The sequence below is a fragment of the Protopterus annectens genome, chromosome 3.part0, assembly GCF_019279795.1.
Source record: "Protopterus annectens isolate FY-2018-M chromosome 3.part0, PAN1.0, whole genome shotgun sequence".
NCBI classification, from domain to species: Eukaryota; Metazoa; Chordata; order Ceratodontiformes; family Protopteridae; genus Protopterus; species Protopterus annectens.
In genome coordinates, this window is record NC_056731.1 from 95,751,725 (window position 1) to 95,775,772 (window position 24,048).

At 44.6% G+C, this 24,048-nt stretch overlaps 1 protein-coding gene across 1 annotated transcript in view; it reads left to right on the top strand.

Moving 5' to 3' along the window:
• The window catches only part of PITRM1 (pitrilysin metallopeptidase 1), a 1,418,909-nt gene that overhangs the window by 197,611 nt on the left and 1,197,250 nt on the right, over positions 1 to 24,048 (top strand). The window contains exons 5-6 of the mRNA XM_044064598.1: positions 13,762 to 13,876; positions 13,961 to 14,057. Coding sequence (XP_043920533.1) covers positions 13,762 to 13,876; positions 13,961 to 14,057 — 212 coding nt within the window. The remainder of the gene's footprint in view (positions 1 to 13,761; positions 13,877 to 13,960; positions 14,058 to 24,048) is intronic.

Below are 24,048 nucleotides of genomic sequence, written 5' to 3' on the forward strand. Positions count from 1 at the left end.
GTTACCCTGTTTCCACAGCAGGTTACTTTCCTTGTTATAGGTGAAGAGCTGATGTTTAGTTTACATGTGTATTTCATTTGACATATTTTTCCGTCTGTAAAAAACAAGCTGTGGCTCATAGGCTGATGCATTGCTTGGTTGCTAGATAGGCAGCCCAACACAGTTACTAGATATTTTTTTCTTTTTGTTTAATACTTCACCTTCCGCCTTTTCTGAATGTACATGTCTAGTGATGCCAGCATGTTTATATTTTTATTTTGTCCTTGGCCTTCCTGAAGTATAGTGGTATGTCTCCAGTACCTGCTATAGGAGTCTTTTGTACTCTTCCACTTACCCCTTCCCATAAAATGAGTGTCTAGTTACTTCAGAATACTTGTCATTGTTCAGTCCCCACTATGACCTGCAGTGCAGTGATGTGCCCTCAACAGCTGCTAAGAGTAGTTTGTACACCATCATCCAGCCTAGTGAGGACGCAGAGTTGTCCATTAGAAGCCGAATCCTTTTCTTTTATCTTCTAGTACATGTTTTATTTTTGAGTCTGTAATGATTATGGAGATTGCCAGTGTTCTGCTCTGATAAGTGGAGCTCCTGCCCCCGGTGCACTCTTGCTTGTTTATGAATTCATTGATCTGATATTGTTAATATTTTTTAGTTTATCTTTGATTTTGTCCTCTCCTACTGCCATCAGTTCCGTTGTCTTTCTTTGAGGTGTCCTCCACTGGTGCATACTATGACATCATGCTCCAGACTAAGAGAGCATCTAGTCCATACACCCACTACTAATCTTCTGACATTTTCACAGTTTGATTCTTTGTCAATCTAAAATTTTCTAGGTACGGAGTACAGGCATTTAAGTAATTTTAATGGTTATGTGGCTATCCATTCCAGAAGCTAGCATGTGCAGTGTTATTGCCTATACTGCTGGACAGCTGAACTGTACATCAGGCTCTGACACAAGTGCTAGAGTTTCAGCTTGACCATCTAGACGTGGCAGGAAGAGTTGCCAGATTTGTTTTATGTACACGATGACTGCATTTGCGAGTGCAAAGAAGAGGATTGGTAAGGAAGACTGGGTCTGTCATGTGGTCACACGTTGCTGGCAGAACACTGGGTCTGTCATGTGGTCACATGTTGCTGGCAGAACACAAGAATGTGAAGTGTACAGAGAAAGCATCTTTCATGTCCTTTTGGTGATGTGGCTATTCCCCAGACGGTGTCACAGTACATGTGTTGAGAGAGGCCTTTTTTGACTAATTTGTAATGAAGTTTGAACCCATTCTCTGCCTTGGCAGTTAACAAAGAGCCCGTGAGAGGAGCTTCTTTGAGTGCAACCTGGAATGTCAGCACTGTCATTCTGCCTATCAAACAGGCAGATTTCTCTAATAACTAGCCTGCTGCTTGGGAGCAGTCTCTTGAGTCCTCAAGTGGAGGTTGGTAGTAACATGTGGATCTAGGGAGTCAACTTCACAGGCTTCCTTTTGAGTATAGCAGAACTTGATGCCCCAAAGTGAGAATGCTACACCAGGGGTTCCCCAAAGTTAATGGGTCAAGCATATATGACTTCAATATTTATCGGGATACTCAGTCAACAAACACACATTGTGGATATGTTACTAGCCTCAGTGAGATATTCACTGTAACTGCTTTTAGAAAGAAGTGTACCACAGAGCATGTTGTTTCTCTAGCTAGGCATTAACATTTGCTACATTCCCTTTTCTTAGTTATACAATGTACTATTTCTAAATATATATTTTGTTATACATGTTTTTCCACACTGACCGACTTAAATACTTGATAGCTCTTTATTAAGCACATCAATAAATGCAATTTTCATTTCTTCGATTCATGATCATCTCTGATTGTCTTTATAATTGGTTGTGTTCCTTGGTAGCCAGTCAAATCTGGAATATTTAGTAAGACTAATCAGTCTGGCCTTCTGATCTTTCTTTTGGGAAAAGTCTTGTAGCACTACAACGTTTCTTGGTAACATGACATGAAGTCTCTTTCTGGAACTGTTGTTGTTATAGTTTTAAAAGTATTTAGCTTATTTTTTTCCTTCCTCCTCTTCCTCCATATTTGTTTTACATAAATGTCTGTGATTTCTCCTGCACAGTTTTCCATCCTCTTCCACAACTTTTATTGTTCCCCACAGCTAACTCTGGACCTTGTTTTCAACTGTTTATCACCTAGTTCAGGTTCAGTGTGTAAATGTTCCCATTGCTTTTTTAGAACTTTCTCCCCTACTTCCTGCCTTTCTGACCTAAATGTTTGAGATCTTTCATCTAATTTCATTCCAGTTTTTCTTTTACTTATGTGGCGATAGCAGAGAAATGGAAGTCAGTAATTTGCTTTTTAACCTTTTGCTCATTAATAACTGGAATAACAAGAAATTAAGCCCCTGCAGTGGAGTTTTTCTGTTGTCAAAATTGTGAGTTGACAGGATTTGTATAATGTTCTTCATGTTTCACTGTTGCGGTCATCACTTGTGCGTTATCCCTGCCACGGTAGCCGTCGGTCGGTGCGAATACCAGAGTCAATGTTTTTCTGCGTCTGCTGCGGTCGCTTGCTGTCTGACGTCAAGTCGTCAGTGCTATAAAGGGAGGAAGCCGGGCCCGGCGCCATTACATCAGTCTTTCTTGCCGCAGAATCCGTAGCAGAAGCAGTTTGCAAGTGTGCCAGTCGGTCACAACCAGAGTTTGAATTTCAGCTGAAAATGTCTAAAGCTAAGTACCCTGTTGGGGATCCTTTTTTCTTGCACTAACCAATGTCAGGAAAAAGTTAACAATTGTCTCGCCTGTGGAAAGCAAATACCACACCGAGATTTCCATTCATACTGCGTCACTTGTTTAGGGCTAGACCACAACGTCCCCCATTGCTGGTTCTGTGACCTCTAACGTGAGAACCATTTGTCGTAGAGCTCTTATTGTAGCCAAAATGGCTTTTGTCTGTAAACAGTCCACAGACATTCCGAAAAAGTGTAAGGATAAAGATAGAGACAGACCACTCAAGGCTAAGCCTTCCGACGACTCTATTGTAAAGCAGGTTATCAGTTCTCCGGGATTCATTGAGGCGCCTTCACAGTCCCTGATGCCCAATTCAGTATCTTTGCAGGCCTCTGCTGAGACCCTTTCGGAGTCCAGTATGCCGCAGACGTCTATCTTAGTCTTCCGAGCCGTAGGTTGTCTCTGCCTCGGTTGGGTCTGGAGCTGCAATGCAGGCACCGGCTTTTGAGGAGGTCTTTCGCACTACTGAATCTAGACAAGAAACAATGAATACTCTTAGGCCTAGAGGCAAGGCCACTCCTAGGAAAGCTACCTCTAGCCACCATTTTACTCCTGCTCCACCACCCCAAGCTCAGATGCTTAAAATGGCGGATGATCTTACCACCCTTTTCAGGGGTAGTCAGGCCACAACTTCTAGAGACCTTTCTCCTAAAATACTGACAGAACAGGATTCTGAGGAGTCTGATTATTCAGTTTTTGAAGAGGAACAACAACCTCTGACTGCTTATGAGGATTCAGATGCAGAGGAATCCATTCATTCTGCCTCCCCTCCAGAAGATCCTTCCTTTGGGAAAGCCCTTCCCACCCTCGGGGAGCATTTCCACTGGGAATCCCAGGATGTTATGTAGTCCTATCTCGCCTACATTCTTATCCATGGGTTAGAAGCCGAATATCGGCTCCGACTCGGCCTATTTACTAGCTCAAAAGTCTCTGATTGGCTGGGCTAAGAGGGTATCCCATAGTACACTGCTTTGCATCCCCAGATCTCGTTTGCCGCTTGTAGAGCTCAGACATGGTCTCGCTTGGCTGTGGCCAAGTACTCTTTTTTTGACTTATTTCTCTTCAGAAAAAGGTTGCTTCATACTTCAAAAGCTATTTTAATAGCTATTCTTGCTGCAGTAGTTGTGTTCGTGTGTTAGTAGTGTTTTTTGTGGTATCCTTAACAGTTTCCACGGGCTAGGCCCGTTTTAGTTAGAGGACCTAGTCCTCCCTTAGTGTGTAGTTAGTCAGTTTGTTAGTGTATTTTCCTTTTGAGAACCGTTCAAGGTAGAGGTTCTCTCTCTGTGTTCTCGTTGTTGTTGTGGGTTTAGAGCTTCGCTCTTCTCTGCGATACTGTCTAACTGGTGGGCTTCCCACCCTTTTTTGGTAATTGTTAACTGTGGTTTCGTTGTGTGCTTGCACCTGTTCAAAGTCGTTAATTCTTTTGAATATGTCTAAGGATCAGAAAGAACATAAGCCTTCTGGCTTTAAAAAGTGTTCAAAGTGCGGATATAAAATGTCCATCATGGATGGACAACTCTGTTTGTGTTTACTGTCTTGGAGCCATTCATTTACAGGAGTTGTGTAGTTTTTGCCATGCCTTCAGTCCTAGGGTGCTCCAAGAGAGGAAAAACAAATTGATTCTAAAGGGGCTGCTTAAACCATCTTTCGAGGAGGCCATAGATTCGGCTCCCAGCTCCCAGTCGAAATGTAAGTCCTCCAAGTCCAAGAAAAGGTCTCCGGCTCCACCAGCATCTTCGGAGCCTCCGGAGAAAATTACCATATTGGATACTGCTTCCTCGGTTCCACCATCTTCGGGGCTGCAGGAGGTTTCTGTATTGAGCGAATCAGCGTCGCTCCGATCATTCTCAAACCTATTCGGAGCCGGTCGCCGAGTGTCAGACATGGTTCACCAGATAAAAGGTCTCAGTCTCCATCCATCTCCTCCAAATCCTCCATGCTTTCCGATTTGGATGTGGATAGGGTGGTGCAGAGGCTCCTGCAGTCGCCGGTGTTGGCTAAATTGTTTTCGGCTCTGACCCAGTCATCTCCGGAGCCAATTCCTATGGTTGTTTCATCGATTCCTCCTCCGAGCACATCCTTGCTGTCAGAGCCGGTATGTTCCGCTCGGAGTGATGTTCCTGCGCCGGCTCCGATACCCCCCCTGGGTTTATCGGTGCCGACCTCGGCTCCGACCATGTCTGTTCCATCCACAGGGTTCGAGACTCGGGTCTCCTCGGTCGGGCCCGAGGGGGATGCCTCGGGACATCTTTCGGTTCAGAGTCTTCCACTCGATGCATCGGCTGGGGGGACTCCAGTCCTGGTCATGGCCTTGGAGGCCGGTCGGTCCTCGGACTCAGGGGGAGCCGCCTTCGAGGCCATGCGGAGCGCGCTGGCCAGGTCATCAGCTACGTCACTCAGGTCGGTCATTCCGTCCCCCTCCACTCCGGCAAGAGCTTCTGACACCCACCTATCCTTGGACAGCAGAGCACCAGGCCCTAAGGATACCCCCACAAGTGGTCCCTTAGAGCCTGTGCCTGAGGAACCTCCCAGAAAGAAATTTGTGCAAGAGGAAGCACATAGACTCCCAGGACGAGTCTCTCACTTCCAATACTGACCTCGAGGAATCTGAAGGGTCCCCCAAGTCTTCCTCTGATGATGTTTCCTTCTCCGATATCCTGGAGATACTGAAACAAAGAGGAGACTGGCCTTCCAAGACCCCTTCTGAGGAGGAGTCGGTGTTCCTTAAGGCTTTTGGCGCTCAGCCTTCTGCCTCCTGGGTGTCTCCACCCTTCGATGAACTTCTTGACCTTATTTGTCGAAGGGTGTAGGAAAACCCTGACACTGTGAAGCCAGTACCTCGGCGCCTCAACAAATTCCTCTCCGCCCCCCACAGAAAAGAATTTCTGTCAAAGGGAGTCCCGGTAGATGCCATGGTGGTGGCGGCAGCCACCCAGAAGGAAGTTGCAGAGTCTTCCCCTTTGGTCCATCCTCCTAACAAGGAGTCTAGGACTATGGACCAGTACGGGAAGCGTACCTTGTCTTCGGCCATCTTCACCTTAAGGTCGCTGAACTACTTATCTCATTTCACTCGGCTCCAGAGAGATCTCCTTAAGGAGTTAGGAGATACTCTTGCAGGTAATATACCTGAAGCGGTGGCTCAAACGGTCAACGCACAGGTTTCTACCCTCAACTCCATCGCGAACTCGTCCATGCGACTCATTTTGTATGCGGCCGAGGGAGCGAGTAGAGCGGCCAGCTCAGGTGTAACCCTGAGAAGGCAGGCCTGGCTGCGCCTGTGTCACTTTGCGGAGGCCTTCAAGTCTTCCTTCACTGATGCCCCTTTTGATGGTTCCTCCTTGTTTGGGACCAAAGTGAAAGACACCCTCGCCAGGTGCGAGCAAGAGGGCAAGACCCTGTCTGCTGTAGGGGTCCGTTTTTTCCCTCCCGTCTAGGTCTTACCCCAAGGCTCAGCGAGGGGGAAAGATGTGGTTCAAGAAATCACACAGGTTTTTTCCTGCCGCACGAGGTGAAACCCCTTACCGAGGCAGAGGAGGGGGGGGGAGTTATTCAGGTAGACGTCGCCCCAGAGGCAGAGGGGGCCCCCGCAATTCTGGGGACCGCGACTCCTTTTGTGGCTCCCCATACTCTCACTCCTGAGGGTGTGCCCGACTGTGCTTATCCGGAGCCAGTCGGGGGTCGAATTTCCTTGTATCCGGAAGCCTGGGAAAACATCACCCAGGACCGATGGGTATTAAGGATAATTTCCGGAGGTTACACCATTCCATTCTGTTCAGTACCCCCTCCCATCAGAAGGATCCCAGACATTCCACCCAGTCAAAGGGATCAAGCAGCCTCAGAGGTATCTCGGCTGCTAGAAAAAGGAGTCATCCAACCAGTCCCCTCAGACCAGATCGATTAGGGACTTACTCAAGATTCTTTTTGGTGCCAAAAAGAACAGGGGACCGGAGACCCATACTAGATCTCAGTCAACTCAACCGTTACTTACACAAGTCCAAATTCTGGATGGTCACCCTACAGTCTATTCTCCCATTGTTGGGAAAGGAAGTATGGGTGTGCTCCATCGACCTGAAGGATGCTTACTACCATATCAAAATGGACAGGGCATCCAGGTGTCACCTACACTTCCGGCTGGGAGCCAGACATTTCCAGTTTCTAGCCCTGCCCTTTGGTCTCACCACAGTCCCCAGGGTGTTCACCAAGTGTATGGCAGTGGTGACTGCTCACTTGAGACGTCAAGGATTCCAGGTGTTTCTGTACCCGGATGACTGGCTCCTCACCGCCCCCACCAGGCATCTACTAATTCAGACCAGGGATGCTACTAGCAGTCTGTGTCACCAATTAGGCATTACGATAAACTGGAAAAAATCTGCCTTGTTGCCCTTACAGCGTGTCACTTTTATAGGAGCAGAGCTGGACACCATTCAAATGCGATTGTTCCTACCACAAGAAAGGATCACAGGGTTGCAACAACAAATTCTCACACTGATGCCTCTGAGACATGCGAAAGCAAGACTGATTCTTCAACTCCTAGGGACCATGGCAGCTACGATCATGTTGGTTCGGTTAGCGAGATTACACATGAGAATTCTTCAATGGCTTCTCTTTGTCCAATGGTCTTTCCAAAGACTTCCGCTAACCCACCCAATCCTATTGACAGACAAATGCAAGCAGGACCTCCGCTGGTGGCTGTGCACCAACAACTTGAACATAGGAAAACCCTTTGTTCCACCCATCCCTGTGGCCACAGTGACTACGGACGCCTCCCAGATAGGGTGAGGGGGGCATTATCTCGCCAGGATGGTCCAAGGCACGTGGCAGGAGCACGAGATACATTTGCACATAACGTCATAGAGATGACAGCAGAGCTTCTTGCGTTGCAGGCACTTCAAGAAGTCCTCCCTCTAGGGACTATTGCGATACACTCGGACAACATGTCAGTAGTGTGGTATCTCAATAAGCAAGGAGGTACCCGATCTTACCCACTATACAGGGAGGCCATGCACGTGTGGCATTGGGCAATAGCTTCCCAACGGTTTCTAGTGGCAACGCACATCCCGGGAAGACCAGTGTGATAGCAGACAAGTTGAGCAGGGCGATTCTTATGCCCTACGAGTGGTCCCTGAATCACCTGGTGGCAGAGCGAATCTTCAGCAGATGGGGTCAACCTTGCTGCGACCTTTTTGCCAGCCCCCTCAACGCGAAATGCAGCAACTTCTTCTCGCTGATCCCCCCACCGGGGGGATCACCCAGGGACGCTTTAGCTCACAATTGGCCCTCTGGGCTGCTTTATGCTTTCCCTCCGTTTCCCCTTCTCTCAAGGGTGATTCAGAAAGCGCAATCCTTGGGAAGCAGGATGATTCTGATTGCCCCACACTGGCCTTGTCAAGTGTGGTTCCCCTTCCTTCAACCCTACCTTGTGGATACTCTGTGGATTCTGGAACCCCTTCCAGACTTACTGACACATATGTCGGGACAGTTCTACCCTCCCCTCTCTGAGGACACTCCGGCTGACAGCCTGGCTACTCCACTTCCATCCTTAGTCAGATGTCATAATTTTTCGCCAGACGTAGTACATATTTTGTCGTCCTCTCATAAACCATCCACTAGAAAGATCTACTTTAGCAAATGGAAAAGATTCTCCATTTGGGCTCATTCCCGAGGCATTGATCCCTACATGGCTCCAATTGACTCTGTTTTGGAATTTTTGTCTATACTGTTCTATCAGGGGTCCGCTTCAGCCACCATCAGAGTTCAGGTAGCAGCTATATCTAACTTCCACGTGACCAACGAACCTAGCCTGATGGCACACAGACTATGTATGGCATTCCTTAAAGGTACCCTATTGCTTCGTCCCCCAGTATTACAACCTGTTATGCCCTGGGACCTCAGTTTTGTTCTTCAAGCCCTCACTCTTCCATCCTTCGAGCCTGCAGCTACCTGCGACTTAAAGTTTCTAACATGGAAAACAGCCTTTTTAATAGCTATCACTTCAGCGAGGCGGGTCTCCGAAATCCAAGCCCTTTCCATCAAACCCCCATATTTGATTTTCCATAAAGATAGTCTCCCTTAGACCAAACCCATTATTCCTTCCCAAAGTGGATTCTCTGTCTAATATAAATCACACTATTGTGCTGCCAGTTTTCTTCCCCATTTTTCCAACAAGGCAGAATTCAGATTTCACCAACTAGATGTACATAGACAGTTACGCTTCTATCTCCATCGGACAAAAGAGATTTGGAAATCTGACCAATTCTTTGTCTCCTTTTCCGAAAACCGGCTTGGTTCTCCCGTATCCAAGGTTATTTTCTCTAGATGGATACCCAGCTGTATTTCCTTCATCTATCACACAGCAGGTAAAACTCTGCCCTTTCCACCTAAAGCCCTTTCCACAAGAGCTGTTTCCACATCTACAGCCTATCAGGTTAGATTGTCAGTGGATGATATATGTGCTGCGGCCACTTGGGCTTCTTCTCACACCTTTGTCTCTCATTACAAATTGGACGTGGTTTCCAGGGGCAGATCTTCATTTGGCTCCATGGTTCTCAGGAGTATTTTCCTATGAGCCACCCGGTTGTAGGTGCTAGGGATGCTGTCCCATGGGTAAGAATGTAGGCGAGATAGGACTACATAACATCAAGAAGTTATGTACTCACCATAACGTTCGATGTATGTAGTCCATCTCGCCTCACATTCTTACTTACCCTCCTGCCTTCCCCCTACCTGGAAGATTTGGAGGTGATTTTTTTATCATGCAGAGTCCCTTTGATTAATTTGTTTGGATATTTAGTATGTATGGATGTGTGTTACGTATGCAATAGCAAACTAGATCTGGGGATGCGAAGCAGTGTACTATGGGATACCCTCTTAGCCCAGCCAATCAGAGACTTTTGAGCTAGTAAATAGGCTGAGTCGGAGCCGATATTCGGCTCCGAACCCATGGGTAAGAATGTGAGGCGAGATGGACTACATACATCGAACGTTATGGTGAGTACGTAACTTCTTGATTTCCCTCAGTTTACAAAAAGAATAAAAGAGTTTCTAGAGCTGCCCCGGCACAGACCCTTGGCCATCCCTCCTATCTTAGAGTTGTTTGATGATGTCTTTCATGAATCCAGTTTAACTCCTGATGACCTCCCACCTCCTTCCAGAAAATTTGACAGGTATTACAGAGTACCAGAGTCTCGCAAACACCTGTATAGAAGTTCTGCTGCAGACCAGCTGCTGCCTGTACCACAAAGGGACGTGTTAAACTTGGAGCTACTAGCTCTGTAGCCTTGGCCAATGCTGCCTTTAAATCACAAAAAGCTGTATTTTCCTTTGGTCCTTACTCTAGAAAGGGTAATTTTTTTCTGGCTAGAAAGCATGTCATGACATGAATTGTACCTTTTTACTTTGAACCTTAAACCCTGCCTCCTGCAGTGTTTGAAGGACCTGTATCACTTTAGCTAAATGCTTTTTTTGTTTCAGACACAATTAAGTGTATGCTTGCCCTTTGGCTGTTACCTACCCTCCCTTTTTGTAAAGGGACCTGCATATTTTAACTGCTTACCATAGCTCATGTACTGACTGTACTCTGTGTAGTATTTACTTGCAAACAGATTATTAATGACATGTGGGCACAAGTATCACATCTTATTACAGTTACCAAACAGGATTTTTGTTAAGCCATTTGGCCTGGCAACCAATCTTGTTTCCTTGACCTTATAAATTTCAGTACCAGTAACATTTTATGTTATGCAACATTCCTTGTAATTACCCATTCCAGCCTGGAAAGATTTGAGCTTACATACTTTTTTTTTTCTTTCTGTTCATTCCAGACACTTAACCCATAACTTCTTCAGCACTTATTCGTACCTTCAGTCATTCGTTAATACTACTTTTGAATACTGTTTTTGCTGGAGTCTTTGCTATTTGTTATGCTATCATACGATTACAAAATATTGTAAGAAACAAAAGAGATAAATTTGCTGTTGTCTGCCTTTTGCCGCTTTTTTTGAATAGAAAATACATGCATGTCAGTCTTCTGACGTCATGTCTTTACTGCGTTTAACTACTATAGTAATTTTTTTTTTTTATCAGCGTAGTTAACTGCTGTTGCTTTAACTCTTTACTAGCCAGATTATATTTGTCAGTATTCTGTTCTGCTGACTTTAAAGGTCTTATGCACTTCTGAAAAATTGTTTACATATGTTGTCTGAACTTTTTAAACTCACTCTGACAATGTCTTAGAAGTTGAACCTGTTTGTCAGTTTACCATGAACCTCATCTTTGTTAATGTGCAGTGCTTTTATGCCACTTTTGCTATATCAGAAGCAACGCTCAGGTGTATCATTGCATACAGTGCCTACAGTTTTAAGAACCCAAGCTTGAAATGTAATCATGTTATTAAAAATACCCTTCTGTTCATCCCATTTAGGGAGAGTTTTTAGCAATAGCTAAATATGCTGTTTTAGCTGCCTCAGATTCTTGTGTCTGTAATTGAACTTGTAATGTGTTAGTCTCCTCCCTTGCAACAATTACATCATGCTGGGTGTCAGCCAGTTGCCTGTCATATGTTTATTGCAAACGGACAATTTTATTTATTAACTCTTCTATTATACAAATAGCTTTACTGCCTTGTTGAATAACAGTATGTGTCTTAATTTCAGTCTGTGAGACTTTCAAAAACTGAGAAAATTATTTTGTACATTTAGCAGTGTCAGCATGCAATTTACCAGACGCATTGCATTTATCACAGTAAATCTGAAAGTGACCCATGAGATCAAGATAAACTCCTGGAAATCAGACTGTAAAGTACAAACTTTCACATCTACATTACCCTTGTCTGTGCTTCAAGCATTACTTTATCCCGGTTGTGTTCCAGGTTTTGTAAAACACGCACAATATGTTTGACAAGGCATGCAAAAAGCAACAAATAAAACATTTCTGTACATTCTGTGACACTTCTGCCCAATGTAGTAAAGACTTACAGGTGCTAACATGCTGACTATACTATATATTTAAATAATTCCACACATCTACATATGATTCAGATACATCAACAGTAAAATACTTAGTGCACTTCTTGGCATTTTCATAAATTGCATTCCTTGCTAAAAGAAAAACAGAAGAAAGTATTTACCACAAATGTTCAGGACAAGGTGATCAGGCGTGACATGATCAGATCAGTTGTGAATAATTTTCTGCTGTTGGACACTAGATGCTGGTGAAGTTGGGACCGGCAGTGAGACCCACTCCTCATATTTCACCAACTGTCTGAAGAAAAAGTACTGTACTGCCCTGTACTGCACCGCAGTGGTTCCATCCGCCAGGCAATGGATGAAGTAGTAGGAAAAAAGAAGAATCGACTCAAGAGAAGAACTATGCAGGTCACACCTTCCTGTTTTGTTAGAACTGGCCTGGTCTCGCCACTGTAAAATTTACGTTACTACACTAAAAGGTAGTCTGTACCATTACTCAATGAAGACAGATGAGCCGGTTCAATCTGATATGAACATTCCTTTACTGCATAAGAGGTAACATCTAGTATAACAATGAAAGATGCACATGTAGCAAAACCGTACTTCAGATTTACAGCATCATGACTGTAAGAATCAGTCTCTCATACAAAAGTAAGAAGTCCAATTTTAGTCTCTTTTCTGCTTGTATCAGCAGTTTTGAGAATATGCAAGAATAATAAGTCTTTCCCTTGAAGCTGGTCTGCTGACAGTTTGTTTCTCATGTTTCAAACATTCCGTTCTTGAAGAATAACTCCTCGGCCTTGCTCTTACCTTGCATGTCCTGTTGATAGCAACACAGCTGCATACAAGAGTTCGTCTTGACCTGCTTGTAAATTTCACAAACTGCATAGTTTATAAAGATAAAATATTTTACTTCTGATTTCTAATAACAATGAATGCCAAGCCCATATGTTTTTTTGCCAAGAATATAAACTATGTGCACTTGTACTACACTGAAAATCAGAGTATTTATTTTATCTTTTCAGACAAATCCACTGAAAGCCATATTTAACTTGTTCACTGCTGAAAGCAGAATATATTAAGTCTCACACCACCCCTCCCACCATTTGCATGAGTCCATGGTTTATTTCAGGTCCTCAACCCACTAGGCAATATGTCTGTTGTGGCACCTTAGTCGACATGACCAAATCATCTAGAGCCAATTTTTCACACTGACTGTCTACTCCTTACATGGAAATCAGTTTGCGATTTCTGTTCTGTCTGTCATATACTGTCTACCACAGCTGATGCCTAAAGCAGTTGGTCTACTCCAACCCCTCCACAGATAGGCACCACAAAGCATGTGCTACTGCTGTTGCTACCTACAACTCCATTCATTTCTGGGTGCAGTCTATTGGCATACCTTTCATATTCCACTGAGGGGACTGGATTTGACCCCAGTATTGTCATACATGAACAGAAACACCCAGTGTATTTTGGGAGGTAGGAGGAAACACCCATATAAACATGAGGAGAGTATGAAAACTGCACCCACTCTCTCTGTCTCTCTTTCACACACACACACACACACACACACACACACACACACACACACACACACACACACACACACACACACACACACACACACTGACTGGTGATCAGTGTCAAACCCTAGACTTCATGTCTTTGAGGCAAAGACTTTAGCCAGTATGCACTATATCTTTATGGTTGTTGTCATATTTTTGGCCCAAGTCATTGTTCTCTGAATTATTTATTTTCTTCTATTTATTTATGGTATAATTTGTTTTTTTATCCTGTTGTGATGGTCATGGCTGAGGAAGGGCCTTTGAGTCTGATCCAGTTGCCTTCAAAATAAAATAGCATCTGTGTAGTGTAGTGTTGGCTCAGCAGCTTCTGTTGGACAGTATTGTTATGTCTTAATGGCTGTCAAACCTTTTTGTGTGTTTGTGGTACTGCTGACACTGCCAGTGACTTCAATAAATTAGAACTTATACAACTTATTTTTCTTTTAGCTAGTGATTACACAATGTATCCATTTTCTACTCAGAATTCCAAAGATTTCCAGAATCTTCTGTCTGTGTATCTAGATGCTGTATTTTTTCCACGTCTGAGAGAACTGGACTTTTGGTAAGTTTAATCTGAAACTGGTGCAGGCATTAATCATCTTTGTGATTTGTTAATAACATTGTGTAATGCTTGTATTATATTTAGGCAGGAAGGATGGAGACTAGAACATGAAATTCCAAAAGATCCCCTGTCTCCCTTCGTTTTCAAGGGAGTTGTCTTTAACGAAATGAAAGGTGCATTTGTAAGTAGCATGAACATTTTATGATTGTGTTTTTTTTTATGTGTTGTTCAGATTTGAAGAAGTGAAGAATCTTTTGTCTTGTGAACTGTGATGTTAATGCTTCCTCATTCTGTACAGCAAAAGCAGATGTTCTTCGTGTTTCACTGTTGCAGTCATTACATTTGGGTAATCTGCTGGCAGGTTGCCCTCAGTCGGCCAGAATTCCAAAGTCTTGGGTCCTGCATTGGTTGCTGTCTTCTCTTCCATGACGTCAGGTCGTCAGGGGTATAAAACATGCAGCCGACGCCATTTTCTCCAGTCTTTCTTGCCACACGGTGCCTGAAGCAGAAGCATTTCACAAGTGCCGGTTGGCCGACTATTGAAATATTCGCGTTTGAGTTTCAGACGCTGACTATGAATCTTTAGATCAGGTTTCTGTTTCTTCTGATTCCTCTTCTGATCAGGAATTATCTTTACCTCCCTTTGAGGATTTTGATGCTGAGGAGTCTATTCCATCTGCATCTCCTCCTGAGGATTATTCATTTGGAGAAACCTTGCATAGTTTGAGGGAACATTTTCACTGGGAGAGTCAAGACTTCTCAGAATCAAAAAAGAGGCTCAGGGATTTCCTCCTTCTCCCTCAGCACAAGCCTTTAGCCATTCCCCCTGTGTTAGACATTGTGGATGATGTTTTTTCGGAGTCAAGCCTGACCCCTGACTCTTTACCTCCGGCTCCCAGTAAGCCTGACAGGTATTACAGGGTCCCTGACTCTCATACATTTTTATTTAGAAACCCTGCTGCTGATCCTGAAACTATTTTACAGGGTCCAAAGGGAGTTAAGGCCTCAACAGCAAAAAACCCTACCCCCTCCGACAGAGATTCAAGGGCACTAGACAGATGAGGAAAAAAGGTTTATACATCTGCAACCTTGGCAATCCGGGCCTTAAACTGTCAATTTCATATGCTTAAGTACCAACAACATGTTATGGGATTACTGAAACAGAAAATGATGTTGATTTCAGAATGTGCAGAAAATAAGGAATTGCAGGAATTATTGCATGCAGCTGAACAAGTTGGAAAGCATACTTTGCAATGTGGTTTTGATTCTTTAGAGGCCTCCTGCAGGGCCACAGTTACTGGATCTGTGATTAGGAGGCATGCCTGGTTAAAGGATCAAAATTTGCCTGATCATGTTAAAGCTAAATTGCTAGATGCACCTTTACACCATGATTCTCTGTTTGGTTGTAAGGCAGAAGAGGTTTTACAGAAAATGGAAGACAAAGCTAAGTCTATGCAAACTGTTAAAGATTTCTTACAAGGGCAGCCACCCAGATTCAGTAGACACTGGCCTACAAAAAATTGGATGTTCTTCATCTCACATTGCTGCAGTCCTTACACTTGGGTAGTCTGCTGTCCTCGGTTGGCCCGAATATCAAAGTATTAGGCTGACGTCGGTCAAGGCGCTTAAGACTGACATCAGGACGTCAGGGTACAAATGCGCATGACCGACGTCATATCCTCAGTCTTTTTTGCCGCATGGTCCGATGCAGAAGCAGCGTTGCAAGTGCCGTTCGGCGTTCTGAAATTTTTCGAATTCGGAGTTTCAGACCGAGTCAAAGTTGGCTAAGTACCCCGTTGGGGAATATTTTAGTTTTTTCTTGCCTCAGTGGTTTACCGGATGTCAGAAAAAGTGAATAACTGTATAACTGTATTTCTTGTGGGAAGCAGATACCGCATAGGGATTATCATACTTTGTGTATTCCTTGTTTGGGGCCTGAGCACGACGTTGTTGGGTGTCGCTTTTGTGCTAGGTTCAATAAGCGCACTATTAAGCGAAGGTTAGATTGTGCCAGGTTGGTCTTCTGGAAGCGGTGCAATTATAATATGCCGTCGGATGCTCTGACGCCCGCTTCTTCGAAGAAGCGCAAAGACAAAGCAGCTAAACCCAGGCAAGAAGAGTCGTCCGTACCGGACGCCGGTTCTTTAGAGGTGTCAGTGGAACCGGTGGTTCCGGAGGCTTCGCTGGAGTCCCAGGGGGAGACTTTGATATTGCAGGATGTGGCCTCTCAGGAGGCAGGTCAGGCTGAAGGGGCTTCTCAGGTTACTGTACTCCCTCCCTTCCTAGGGTGGTTAGGCCCTCTCCTTCTGTTTCCAAGGCTTCTCCCAGAGGCAGGCCAGGTTTAGCTTCTGTTGGTGTCACTCCTAGTTCAACAGGATCTGTGCCCAAGAAGCACATGCTTAAAATGGCAGAAGATTTAATTACTTTGATTAGAGGTTCTTTGCCCCTCCTGATAAGAGGCCTAGGGTGGAACCAGAGTTGGGGAGTTTTGAGCAGGCTTCGGATGTTTCAGAGTCTTCGGCTGAAGACTTGCAGGAGTACTCTCCTTATTCTGATTCTGATGCAGATGATTCGACTCCTTCTGCTTCTCCTCCAGAGGATTTTTCTTTTCAGAGACTCTTCATTCCATGAGGGAACATTTTAAGTGGGAAGGTCAGGACTTCTCTGATTCCAGGAAATGGCTAAGGGAATTTTTGCTTTTACCCTAGCATAGGCCTTTGGCTATACCACCTGTTCTGGATGTTGTGGAAGATGTGTTTGCAGAGGCTTCACTTAATCCTGATTCTTTGCCTCCTGCTCCTGTTAAACCGGATAGGTATTACAGGGTGCCTGAGGCTCATAAATATCTTTATAAGAGTCCTAGCGGACCCAGAAACTGTTAGTCAGGGACCTAAGGGTGTCAAGGCCTCTGTTGTAAAGAATCCGGTTCCTCCAGATAAAGAGGCCAGAGCTTTGGATAGATGGGGAAAGAAAGTCTATACTTCTTCCACCTTAGCTATGAGGGCTTTGAATTGCCAGTTTCACATGTTGAAATATCAAAACTATCTTCTTTCTCAATTGAAGTCTAAGGTAGATGCTCTGGCGGAAGGCATTGAGTGTAAAGAATTACAAGATTTGGTACATGTCTCTGAACAGGTGGGTAAGCATTCTTTACAATGTGGTTTTGATGCTGTACAGGCCTCGTCTAGGGTGGCTGCCACTGGGTCAGTTCTTCGCAGGCACGCCTGGCTGAGGGATCAGAATTTATCTGACCATGTTAAGACAAGGATTTTGGATGCTCCTTTACAGTCTGATGTGTTGTTTGGTTCACCTGTGGAGTCAGTCTTGAAAATGGAAGACAAGGCTAAGTCTATGCAGGCTGTTAAAGATTTTTTGCAAGTTCAGCCTCAAGTTTAGTAGGAATTGGCCAGCTAAGGGGTGGACGTACCCTTCTTATGATTCACAGTCTAGTGGTAGATCTAGGCGTGGTAGGGGCAGAGCTCAGAGCTCCTTCAGACCTAGAACAGGAGTTCACCTGCACAATCTTCGGTGAGGGCAGGGGCCAGTCCTTTCGTAAACAGGCCCAATGACCTACCTTTTCAGCTGCCAGATCCTTCTTGCCTGGCAGCACCTTTGGGAGGAAGGTTGGCACTCTTCAAGGAAAATTGGAGTTTGATTACCCAAGACAGATGGGTATTGGATATCATACACCAAGGTTACAAGTTTTATTTCCATACCTTGCCTCCTTTCAAAGGCATGCCGGACGTTCCTCCTCAGCAAAGACTAGAGGCTCACAAACAAATTTCTCTGCTGCTTCAAATAGGGGCCATACAACCGGTCCCTCTGCCAGAAGTGGGCCTAGGATTTTATTCTCGCCTGTTCCTAGTACCAAAGAAGGGGAACACGTGGAGACCAATTTTGGATTTATCTATCCTCAACACTTATCTGGACATTCCCCAGTTCAAAATGTTGACGTTACAACAGCTTTTACCTCTGCTGGGCAAAGATCACTGGATGGTAACTCTGGATCTCAAGGAGGCTTACCTTCATGTTCCTATCAGGCTAAGTTGCAGGAAGTATCTGCGTTTTGGCTGGGACTTCTCATTATCAGTTCTCTGCATTGCCCTTTGGCTTATCTACTGCGCCCAGAGTGTTCACGAAGGTTCTGGCTCCAGTGATAGCTTTCTTCAGGCTAAGAGGAATACAGATCTATCCTTATTTGGACGATTGCCTGATTCTGGCCCAAGGAAAGGAAGAACTTCTTCATCATTTACAATATGTGATAGCAGTGCTAAGATGCCTGGGGTATTCTGTGAACGAAATAAAGTCCAGTCTAGTACCCTCTCAGGACATGTGCTTTCTGGGTGTGAGACTGAATACAGCATCCCAGATGGCCTTTTTGACCCCGGACAAACAAAAGAATCTTTCTCTTTACTTCCATCAATTATCTCATCAGTCCAGGCTGACTGCAAGGACAGTCCTTCAAGCCTTGGGGTTCATGGCATCTTGTATTCTGGTGCTTCCCAATGCCAAACTGCATATGAGGAAGCTACAATGGTATCTCAAAAATGTATGGACACAGCACTGCCAAGATATGGACATTGTCATTCAGATAATACCTTGCATTCAAAAGGAATTTTTGTGGTGGGCTCAGGAATGTCACCTAAACAAGGGACTCTCTGTGACCCGGCCAGAGGCGAGTCAGATTCTAACGACAGATGCCTCAGACAAAGCTTGGGGAGCTCATCTAAATGGAAAGTGGGTACAAGACACGTGGCCTGCCAGACTTCAACATCTACATATCAACCTGAAGGAGATGTTAGCAGTCCAATTTGCATTAATAGCTTTCAAGGATTTACTTCTTCCAGGGCAGGTGTTGGTTCTAACAGACAACACAACTGTCATGTGGTACATCAACAAGCAAGGGGGAACACATTCTTATCCTCTATGCAGATAAGCAATGATTTTGTGGGAGACTGCTCTCAGTTTACAGCTAAATCTTCAGGCAAGGTTTCTGCCGGGAGCACAGAACTCCTTAGCAGATGTGTTGAGCAGACAAATTATGGATCCCCACGAGTGGAAATTGGATCCTCATGTATTTCAGAAATTGACAGTGTTATGGGGAACTCCAGACATAGATCTGTTCGCTTCTCCACTAAACTACCAGCTGCCAAAGTTTTGCACAAAAAGGTTTCATCCCACAGCTTGGAAAGTGGATGCTCTTTCATTCAATTGGAGCAATCTTCATGTGTATGCCTTTCCACCTCTGCCTCTCCTCCCAAAGGTACTCCTGAAGGTCAGACAGGACAAGCCAAAGATGATTTTAATAGCTCCAGATTGGCCTCGACAGCACTGGTACCCATTACTGAGAAGTCTGGTGCGGGAGCCTCCATGGCCTTTGCCTTCGATTCCACACCTGCTGTCTCAGGAGAACAGTCATTTACTCAATGTCAAACTTCACTCTCTTCACCTAACAGCCTGGCATGTTCTGTTTTAAACCCTGGAGGGTCTCAGCTTCCACAGCAAGTTTTGAATGTTATTTTGGAGGCCAGAAGGCCTAGTACAAGGAAAGTGTACGCAGATAAATGGAAGAGATTTTTATTTTGGAGTACAGCAAAGGAATTTGATGTTTCTAAGCCTAATTTAAGTGTGGCTCTTCAATATCTTACTGAGTTACTGGACAAAGGTTTGTCCTTCTCTTCTATTAAGGTTCATGCTGCAGCAATTTCTGCTCACTATGACTGTGACCCACCATTGTTTTCTCATCCTTTGTTTAAGCAATTCCTTAGAGGAGCAAAGAATATAAGACCCGCACGTAGAGCTCCTACTCCTGCTTGGGATCTCAATTTTGTGTTGGAGAAACTCACTCTACAACCTTTTGAGCCTGCAGCTACTGCCGAGTTGAAATATTTATCATGGAAGACTGCTTTTTGTTGGCCATTACCTCTGCGAGAAGGGTTTCTGAATTACAGGCCCTTATGGCGGTTGAGCCTTTCTTAATTTTCCATAAGGATAGGGTATCTTTGCGTACTAATCCTTCCTTTATGCCTAAAGTGGTTTCTAGTGTGGCTTTAAACCAAACTATTCATTTGCCTACTTTTATGCAAACCCCCAAAATAAAGGGGAAAAGATTTTGCACACTTTGGATATACACAGGCAGTTGCGATATTATTTGAGCAGAACTAAAGGGTTCAGGCAGTCTCAGCAGTTATTTGTTTCATTTGCTTTGGGTTCTCAGGGCAAGCCTGTGTCAAAACAAACTATTTCTAAGTGGATTGGGTTTTGTATTGCTTTCTGTTATTCCCATCATGGTAAGGAGATTCCAGCTGGGATTAGGCCTCATTCCACTAGGGCTACTGCCACTTCTACAGCTTTTTAAGGGGTGGCAACTAAAGATATTTTGGAGGCAGCTACTTGGAGTTCAGTGCATACTTTCTCTAAGCATTACCACCTTCCACTTTACTCTAAATCTAGGGCTGGTTTTGCCACTGCAATTTTACAGGGCATTTTGGCAGCTCCTACTGCTTTATAGTTTTGCCATCCTCCCTTACCTCTGCTTTGGGATTCTACCCAAGTGTAAGGACTGCAGCAATGTGAGATGAAGAACATAGTACAGTTTTGTACCTACCATAAATGTAGATGTTCAAGATCCACATTGCTGCAGTCCAATTTACCCTCCCTCCTTCCCTCTGTAGTTAGAGGCGGTTGTGTGGTTTGGGTTGTGAATATTGTGGATATTGCATATATTGTACATATGATTAGTGCAAGGGTGGTTGGTTGTTTTTGCTGTCTTTGGTTTTGACCTTTCTTTTTAGGGTCTTCTGACATCTGGGGCAAGAAAAGACTGAGGATATGACGTCGGTCATGCGCATTTGTACCCTGACGTCCTGATGTCAGTCTTAAGCGCCTTGACCGACGTCAGCCTAATACTTTGATATTCGGGCCGACCGAGGACAGCGGACTACCCAAGTGTAAGGACTGCAGCAATGTGGATCTTCGAACATCTACATTTATGGTAGGTACAAAACTGTACTTTCTTTCCTGTGTCAGACAGAGCTCAAAGGGGCAAATCCAGATGCCCTAAGGGTTCCAGGTACCAGGCTCAAGACTCATACAGGTCAAAGCAATGGGGCACATCCACCTCCAAATCTGGAGGAGATAAAGTGCAAACCTACAGAAAGCAATCCCAGTGACTTCCCTCTGCCTACACCAAGCACTTATCTTTTGGCAGCACCCGTAGGGGGAAAATTAGCACTTTTTGCTCAGAATTGGCAGTTAATAACCCAGGACAAATGGGTACTGAACATCGTATCACAGGAATACAGATTCCATTTCCACACTCTGCCAATGACAAATGGTTGGCCAGACCTGCCAAAAAACCAATGGGCAGAGGCTCAGAAACAGGTTACGTCCCTCATGGATATGGGGGCCATTCAGGCAGTACCAGAACAGGAAAAAGGACAAGGATTTTACTCAAGACTGTTCTTGGTACCCAGAAAGGACAAGGCCTGGCGGCCAATACTGGATTTATTAATTTTGAAGACATACCTGGACATTCCAAAATTCAAAATGCTCACTTTGCAACAGCTTCTGCCCATGCTGGGCAAGAATGCTTGGCTGGTGACTATAGACTTAAAAGAGGCATACCTGCATGTCCCAATAAGACAGTCGTGCAGAAGATACCTCAGATTCAAGGCTGGCTTCATGCATTACCAATTCTCTGCACTGCCCTTTGGTTTATCTACTTCACCCAGGGTCTTTACAAAGTGCCTGGCACCAGTAATTGCATTTTGCAGACAAAGAAGTATTCAAATATATCCTTACTTGGACTGTCTCATTCAAGCAGAGAACAAGGACACTGTTCTACAACACCTGGCGTTTGTGAAAAGGCTTCTAGCATGCGTAGGGTACACAATAAATGAAAAGAAATCACAACTGGTACCCTCTCAAAAGATAACATTCCTGGGTGCAAGCTTGCATACAACTGCCCAGATGGCTTATCTCACTCCAGACAAAGGCAACTGGCTACTTACTTCATACTGATGGCAACAAAACCTCAGTCTTCTGCAAGACAAATCCTGCAGGCTCTGGGCTTCATGGCATCCTGCATCTTACTAATTCCATATGCAAGACTGCATATGAGGAAACTTCAGTGGTACCTAAAAATTTTATGGAGTCAACATTCACACAGTCTGGAAACAATGATTCCTCTCATCCCCTGCCTGCAACAGGAGTTTCTATAGTGGGCAAAGGCCTGTCACCAAAACATGGGGCGGCCCTTCACTCTACCCCCTGCCAGCCAAACCTTAACAACAGACGCATCAGATTATGCCTGGGGGACCCACATGGCAGGAAGATACATTCAGGGCATATGGGCACCAAATCAAATGCATCTATGTATCAACCAGAAAGAGATGTTAGCTGTTCAAAATGCCCTAACAGCCTTCAAGGACTTACTTCATCCAGGAAAACTTCTGATAAAGACGGACAACACCACAGTCATGTGGTATATAAACAATAAACAAGCAAGGGGACACACACTCGTACCCCCTTTGCAGATTAGCCATGGCACTGTGGGACACAGCTTTGACCTACCAAATAAATCTTCATGCTCAATTCCTGCCAGGAACACAGAACACTCTGGCAGACAACTTAAGCAGAAACCTTATGGATCCTCACGAGTGGAAACTAAATCCACAAGTATTCAGCATGATAACAGAGAAATGGGGGAGCCCAGACATAGATCTATTTGCCTCTCCTCAAAATTATCAATTGAAAAGATTCTGCACAAGGACTTATCACAGACAAGCATGAAAAGTGGACGCCCTATCCTTCACTTGGAAAAACCTGTCAGTTTACGCCTTCCCTTCTGTGCCTCTTCTACCCAAGGTCCTCCTAAAAGTCAGACAAGAGAAGCCAAAGATGATATTAATTGCCCTGGACTGGCCCCGCCAATACTGATACCCAGTCCTAAGGAACTTGTCTCAATACCCAGCTTGGACCTTGCCTCAAAGACCACAACTACTGTCCCAGCAAAACAATCAGATGCTGCACAATCAACTACAGACTCTGAACCTGGCAGCATGGCTAATCATGTAATCATACGAACGACACCTCTCAGTAAAGCTGTGATGGATGTCATCTTGGAAGCCAGAAGGCCTAGTACTAGAAAATCTTATGCTGACAAATGGAAGAGATTCTGTGCTTGGAATCCAGCACAAGGAACTGATAAAGCAGAACCAAATATTCCTCAGATTTTACAATACTTAACTGAGATGCTTGACAAAGGCCTGTCTTTCTCGTCAATTAAAATCCATGTCTCTGCCATTTCAGCTCATTACAATACAGAGTCACCAATCTTTTCTCATCCTTTACTAAAGCAGTATCTTAGAGGAGGCAAAAACCTAAGGCCTCCTAGAAGATCACCATTACCTGCATGGGACCCTAATTATATGTTGGAAAAGCTCACCCTGCCTCCATTTGAACCAGCCGCAACCGCTGACATAAAGTTCTTATGGAAGACAGCTCTGCTACTAGCAATTACTTCAGCAAGAAGAGTTTCAGAGCTACAGGCCCTCATGGCTGTAGAGCCTTTTATCATATTTTACCCAGACAGGTTGTCTCTGAGGACAAATCCTACTTTTATGCCTAAGGTGGTTTCCAGTGTGGCTCTTAACCAAACAATTCATCTACCAACTTTTTATCCAAATCCGCAGAACAAAGGGGAGAGAATTCTGCATTCCTTGGACGTACACAGACAGCTAAGATTCTACTTGAGCAGAACAAATGCTCTAAGAAAAACTGAGCAATTACTAGTGTCATATGCTGCAGGATCAGAAGGAAAGGCTATCTCTAAGCAGACAATTTTAAAGTGGATAAGCCACTGCATCCGTTTCTGCTACTTACACCATGGTAAACCTGTGCCCAAGGGCATTAGGTCTCATTCCACCAGAGCTGCAGCTACTTCGGTAGCCTTTCTCAGAGGAGTACCAACCAAAGACATTCTAGAGGCTGCTGCTTGGAGTTCTGTTCACATCTTTACAAAGCATTACCATTTGCCTCTCTACTCTAAGTCCAGGGCAGGCTTTGCCACTGCAGTGCTGCAGGGCCTTATAGCCACACCTAATGCTGTTTAGCTCCAGCCTCCCAACCATAGCTTTGGGATTCTACCCAAATGTAATGACTGCAATAGT